This window comes from Macrosteles quadrilineatus, unplaced genomic scaffold (assembly GCF_028750875.1).
Source record: "Macrosteles quadrilineatus isolate MER2022 unplaced genomic scaffold, UCM_ALF_1.0 Scaffold_6__1_contigs__length_79288215, whole genome shotgun sequence".
Classification (NCBI taxonomy): Eukaryota; Metazoa; Arthropoda; class Insecta; order Hemiptera; family Cicadellidae; genus Macrosteles; species Macrosteles quadrilineatus.
The window spans coordinates 25808360-25815638 of NW_026542599.1; the positions used below are offsets into that span (position 1 = coordinate 25808360).

The 7279-nt window shown below is 39.0% G+C and overlaps 1 protein-coding gene across 1 annotated transcript; it reads right to left on the reverse strand.

Moving 5' to 3' along the window:
• Positions 1-811: 811 nt before the first annotated feature.
• Positions 812-7166, reverse strand: LOC128996898 (F-box only protein 33-like). The gene is made up of 7 exons (XM_054422423.1): positions 6738-7166; positions 5613-5850; positions 4041-4192; positions 3664-3784; positions 2417-2591; positions 1906-2045; positions 812-1447 (listed from the first exon to the last, which is right to left on the reverse strand). The coding sequence occupies exons 1-7, from the start codon at positions 7145-7147 to the stop codon at positions 1313-1315; spliced, it is 1371 nt and encodes a 456-aa protein (XP_054278398.1). The 5' UTR covers positions 7148-7166; the 3' UTR covers positions 812-1312.
• Positions 7167-7279: the final 113 nt, after the last annotated feature.

The window sequence follows — 7279 nt, forward strand, 5'->3', positions numbered from 1 at the left end:
CGATAGACGACAATCAAAGGATTGAACATTCAATATAACAATCTACAGACTATACTATAATTGCTTAACAGATTTTTTACATCATGGAAATATAGTATCTAGTATACTATTGAGTACACATTTTTATGCACACTCATCATAAATATGAAGTACTGTATTTGTATTCTGATTATACACACAAGGTTGGTTTGTATCAGTATATTAGCACATAGTTCCTGAGATTATATTGAACGTTTTTAGGAATAAACAAGCCAAAGCATGATCACTTGATGGTTTTATGAAAATCTCTATTCACTTTGCAGAACAGTTTATATTGTTCGGACATAAGTCCCTAAAAAGCTCAAATATGTAAAACAAAACTATTGTGATATTTAAACAAACTAAGAATCAAATGATCTTTCACACAGCAGTTCTGAAAATTGTAAGTTAATAAATTGTAGATCACTTGCGAAAGCAGAATTCATCTGAATTATTTGTTGATTAGTAAACAAACTTCACACACTCTATGAAAATAATAAAAAGTAGAATGAAAATGATAAAAAATGTAATCACATGATTAATATAAACAAAGCAGGCAATTTTTCAATCCCAATGCATTTTAAATGGAAGATATGTTTTGTCATTTTTCAATTTCTTGTAGATTTAATCTGCTATTTTCCCCGGCTCCCTGGGACCAAGACCTTTAATTTGAGCCTTTTCCCTTCATCCTGCAAGCTGTTACACTCTCACAAAATTTTGATTTTAAAAATTGCTTACAGAATTAATAACATAGATTACCTTGCGATTGATTCTTTTGATCATTGTGCTAGGCAAATTTGAACAGAGGGATATATGCAATTAATTCTTACATGTGTATCTAATAAATTGAACAACATCTTGACAAAATAAACATTTTCTGACAATTGTTTGGTAGGCTAACTATATAGTGTTTTGCAAGAGGTCTGCTGAACATGAGCTAAACTAAAAACCTAAACTGCCTACAAAAATTATTAACAGTTTTCTTTAAATACATATAGAATAAACGTGTAGTGAAACACAAATATCAAAATCATACAACACAATAAGAGTGATTCTAAAATAATTGTGCCTAACATAGTTTATGCCTTAACTCTACACATCAGTTTACAAAAACTGATTTCACATAGGATGGTCGAAAGTAGTACCACTGTACTCGTACAAAATAATGTAGAATCAAATAAGCCTAATATTTGAAGAAGACTCACAAAATTGTATCACGATGGTGTTTGGTGAGTCGATAGTTGGCATCCTGCGGAATGTAGACAGGGATATAAAACACTCAGTCGTGTGTCGGCTACGGCTCGATATCTTTGAGCACGATTGGAAGGACGAATTCGTCAGAGTCACCTGCAGTAGGATTCCATATGACTGGATGAAGCTGAGGCTCAACCAGTGCAGTCCAAGGCCGGCCTATATGATCACTGATCTCCTGTATCAAAAATAACGGTATCAGCAATCTGACATACTTTATCCCATTAGCTTGTTAACAACCCTTATCATGGGTGAGCAGTGGTGGGAGAATCTCAAAAGTTGCAATAACTTTTGAACCGTAGTTTTTAAGGCAATGGGGGTTATACCGCGTTTTTAACAGTAAACGACTATAACATACTAAATTTGAATCAAAACAATGAGGAACAATGAGAAGAGAATCAAAGGAAATGTAGGCAGGTAGTTGGGGAGATCAAAAGCTCTTTAAGGGTCAAATTTTGTCATGGTGTATTTTTTTTTTACATTTTTGTTGGCTGCGAACGGGGCTGCACAATATAACTAACACTTGGCGCGTCACGGTGCCGATCTACGACAGTAGTGTCTGAATGTATGCAGGTTGTCTCGTCATCACTCTTTTGCTCTAAAGCGTTTGTAATTTGTCAACAAAATAGAACCGACCTGCTGCAGTTCTTTGAGTGTGGGCTCCACAGAAGGGTCGGCTTGGAAGGCGATGTCATCGGCAGCTAAACACAGGTGTGTGAGCGTCTCGCCACGTAGACGTATCACTGCGATCACGTCCAGCGATAGGTACTTATGGCCTGGAAACAGCAACAGTAAATAGCATTAACAATAAAATATGCCCCCGTTATTTGACCTATTATCATATTGGGTGTCATACAATAGTAGGTATTGACCACTGGTTGAGCCGACGCCAGAAAATCGAGATGCTAACGCAAACTGTGAATCGGTATCAAAAAAGAGAATCAATAACGCCATTATTAAGGGTACAAAAAAAAAATTAAAATTTGTATTTCACAAACACATCCCTAGAGAAATTGTTGGATAATTCCGTCAAAACTCAAAACAATAAATTAATCGAAAGACCACTGACTGATGTTATCTAATGATAATTTTAGAAAAGGGTTATTAAAAAAACTAACGTTACATGTTCGTAGTATAAGTTGCTTACCTATGAAAACCAGCTCTTCCAGCTTATGACATCGCCAGCAGCACATGACAAAAGGGTTGACTAAGGTAGATTCTACTAGGGAGTGGTTGCCAGTGTTAGACATCGAGTCTACCCACCAGATACTGCGAAGAGTGTCACTGTACAGACTCAGCTGGTGAACTGCTTCGATGTTGAGCTACAACACGACGTAGAAATAAACACCTTTCAATAGTAAATATTGAATGAGCAAAAACTGTATGTAATGTATCGTCAGGGCTGGATTATTCACTAGGCCACCTTAGATCATGGCCTCTAGGGCGTCGGCAGGTTAAGATGTGCAAAGGGGTTTTAGTCAACAGTTTATACAGATGTTGAAATCTGATGGAGGGAGAAAATTCAAATTGGAACTAATTAATTGAGTTTTAAATTTCTAATAGTATAAATAATTTCTTGTTAACCCTAAACAAATCATAAACGACTCATGAAATTATCACCCTGGGTACAGAGGGGAGGGGGAGGGGCAATAATGCATGCGTTGGGCCTTGGGTGTCAAAGAGGGTTAATCCGGAGCCTATGTATTGTTGAGCTGAATTACATCACCAAAAGTATTACTCCTAAATCAAGAGCAAGAGTTGTAGAGACCAGGTAGTAGGTGTTTAGTTACAGATACTTTGATTCTTATTTTGAATTATTGTGTTTTGAGTTAATTACGGTTTGGTTGTTAGCTTGGGCGTATTGGAGTGGTGCACTGAATTTTAGAGGCAGAGTAGGCCCCGCCTGGTGATAATGTGCGTTGAGGTTATTATTATCAAGTCATTGTGTCACTCACACTGTCTTAGGCTCTCTGTGCTTAGTTATTGGATAGTGAGGATGAAGCCCGAGTTGTAAAGTCAGCAACAACCCCGTAGGGAGAAAATCGGCGTAGGTCTGGTGGTGATAAGTGCACAATTGTTTGGTGACTTGTTTTGACTTATTTGACACAGTGCCCGTATATGAGCCAGCCCTATACTGGTTGGACCTGACTTTAAGTCTAGTGGTTTCCCTTATCGCAGACCCTGGAATTTCACCCTGACATTGTAGGCTGAGTACCTATCTTGGCAACATTTGTGACTACATATCCCCCCCCCCCCATCCAGGAATTGTGCGTTGCAAGTATATTGGAATTCTTAAGATAGGCCTACACCCAGGTTACAAACTGCTTCACAGTTTAGTAAGATTATGCTAAACACGGTTAGTGTTACTGTTTACGTCAATCATGCAAAATCTACCTTTTCGCAAAAGAAGACCTTGAGGTGCGTAAGAGGCATGGCGTGGCGAAGGATCTTGGTGTGTAAAACGTCGACTCCATCATAGGAGTGAATCAGCGTGAGTCGAAGCTCACAGTGGGGGCTGAAACATCATTATCAATAATTTTATCAAATATAAATAAATATTATATTCAACAAATATTTTCTAAGAACTAAGAATAGTTTCCAAGAACCCTAGTAATATCTCTCATACTGACCACAAACAACTAACTACGTAGAGTGCTTGGAAACCTTGTGTGACGTTATAATTGACATCAATCAATTAGGATTTAGACACAACAACAGCAACTAGACACCAAATTGAAAACTTTACTTAAACTAGATGACATTCGACTTACAGCTTTCGTGTGAGGTAGGTCCAGGCCCCTTCCGTTGTGCCTGGATGTTCGTCCATGATGCCGTGAACGTGAACCACGAGCCTCTGCAGCTGCGTGTCACCGAGGATGTGCAGTAGATTGTCATTAACATGGCAGTAGTCGATGCTAAGGATCTGTTAAAAATTAACCTGTTATTTTAATTATTTTTAAAGGGGTTGGTGGCTTTTTTTAACCTTGCGTTTGCCCGACCACACAGGCCTTAGGCCCCTATTAGACGAGGTAGCCTGGCGACGTCGCCAGCGACCAAACTGGCTACTCAGCTTGTCAAGGGTCACTGATTCTTATGAATGTTATTACACGAGGGTAGCCAGCGACGCAGCCACACTTTGGCGACCGACTGGCTACCGAGCCCCGTCGCCACTGCGGTAGCCACTGGCTACCCATATTGGTGACGCTGCGTTGTAGCATATGGAGCTTATTATACTAGGTCGCCAGTATCACGTCGCCACTCGGTCAGTTCATATCACGGGGGTACTTGCACACTGTTGTGTTGCGTTCTGTTGTGTTGTGAGTGAGTGAATTGTTCACTTCAGTTGATAAAATGTCTATATCTGATTCAGTCGAAGGGATACGCGAAGATATGAAGACAACTCAAAGAAACTGGATTGTGACATACGAAAATAATTGAAAAATTGTGTATTGTCCGCACAGAGCTCATCAAAAAGGGTGTAATATAACCCTTTCGATTCTCTTGCACTAAGCATTCAATGAACGTATATTTTTCTCTTCCTTTGCCTCCTTTTCTTCAGAAGTAACAGAAGGAGAAGATACTTATAATCACTCATTATTCACTGTAAACATACCGCTCATAACAAGTACTCGTACAAGTACAAGACAAGCACTCACAAAAAAATGAGTAACGGCGGCAAAATTCCAGCTACTCAACTGGCTACTAGGTTTGGTGGCCAGTGCGTCGCCAGGCTACCTCGTCTAATAGGGGCCTTAAAGGTCGCAAGTGGAGAGACGGTACAGTATAAGAATTAACTGTTAAAATATAGTACTAAATTTAGAATCGTGGCAACAGAATGCAGATCAATGGCATAGCGGTCTCGGTTTTACCAACTGTCATGCTACCCATTGAACCACCAACTCATTTGGACTTAAAACAAGATTTAAGATTTTTATTAGGCAAGTTGATAGGCTTAAGCCTACAGAGTTGATGCATTGGACAATCCAATTGTTGAACTGTGAAAGGAAGACCCTGTGCGATAGGAATTTCCGCGTAGTGCTCGCCGTCCACCTTTATTGTCTCAAGTAATTTGTGGCACAACATAAGTTACTAGAACAGAAAGCGAACGGGGTCGTCCTATAAGAGTGTTTCCTCTGTACCTAACTACCTCTAGTACCGTATTGATTTGTAAAGGTAGCCTATGTATTTACTGTACTGTCTAAGTGTAACTTAACTTATGACAAGTTATGTTGGCCTTTCAGTATTCTTAACTTAAATGCTGTTATATTGAATATTGTTAAATATTGAATCAATCTTAAAAGTGAGAAATATTTAAGTTTAAATTCTAGGCCTATGTTACTCACCTGAAGATTAACAAGAGGCTTCAACAAGCGTATGTTCAAATCTGTTATGAAGTAGTCATCTGGATAGTCTTTGATGGTAGCCAATCCAAGGACTTTTATATTATTAGCATGTTTATTGACAATTAATTCTAAAATATTTTTGGCGTGTGATGATATCAGTTCCTCTAAACATCCAAGACTGAGAGCTTCCATCTGATGACTTTTCCTTATTGCGTTTATTAGAGGTGTTGCAAACTTGCTAAAATAGACAACACATGTTGAAAATTTGCGACTATCGTAGAGAGAGGAATTAGGTCAGGCCTAAGTTAAGTTTCTAGAAAAACTATGCTATATGGGTTGGGGGTCTATTGCAAGAATTGGTGAGCTAAGTTAGCCTAGCTGGGGAAAATAAGCATTAAAATAAAATATTATTAGGCCCTAACACGTTGAGTGCTGACTACATCCCGCCACGAGCGCTGCTATTGGCCTACATCAATTAGTATCATCAATGTACCTAGTAATGGAGCAGGCATCCAACATATTTATTGAAAGAATCAAAACTTTTAGTGATATCTGTTGTAGGACCTAAATTTAGATTTATTTGTCTTGTAATTATCTATATTGATGTAGTTAAGCAAGCCCCATTACATTAGTTCAGTATGAGCTCAGCCATTGCCGGGGAACGTTAAAAATCGTTGCTTGCCTATAGCTTAGAATGTGAGCTTTATTTTGGTGTAGGTTAAAATTTCCTGTAAAATCCCATCTGACAATGCTTTTTGTCCTCGTTTCGGGGATTTTCTCTCTTCAAGCCATATTACAAAGCCACTGACTACCGATTCAGGCAGTGCTGCTACCTTTGGCCTTTGGGTGTTTTAGGGAACTACGTCCAATCTTGGGGTAACATAGTAAAATCACCGCTGCTCTTTTGTTATTTGTCAGATTGAAATATTTAAATGCCAATTGCGTTCGCTGTTACGGTGCCGCGCCGGGGCTTCACCGCCATTGGTGAGCGCCTGTTGGAATGCCTGCCACACTGAACGTGTTAAACTAAGTAAGTAGGCCTAAGTTAGTTTCCCGTATATAACTTAGTGGTAAACTTATGCCCTATCAATACTGAATAAATTGTAAATCTTATGATAATATTACCTTTCAATGTACTTTGACCAATCATCACCTTGGCCACTTGGACAGTCCAAACTGCAATTGCTGGGATTGAGGAACAAGCTTTTCAAATTGGCGTTTTCGGCCAAACTCTCAATAACATTAGAGATTTCATCGACACATGCTGGATCCATGGAATCAAATGTGATAACAGCATTGTGAAGCTTTCTAGCAGCAAATTCCACCAAGTATCTAGTTCTAGCTATTGAATTTGCAAAATTGTCCTGAGGTTTGACGACAAACTTTACGTTTCTCCAGCATTTTGGGTGACTTAATGCAAGACGCCAGTTTGAACAGGTTGAAGAGGCACGCACTTTGTCATTGTGCGAAAGATATGAGAATATTTCGTTTAAAATAACACTAGGCAAATTATTCCAAGACACTTCACCAGCCATTCTCTACCTCAACTTTCATTTCAAGATCCCACTTTCGTTTCAATATGTCAACAGAGTCAACACGAATTTTGTTTGTCTGTCAATCTGCACTCTACAGCTGGCTGGTTGGCAACTGGCAAGGCAAAGGTAGGT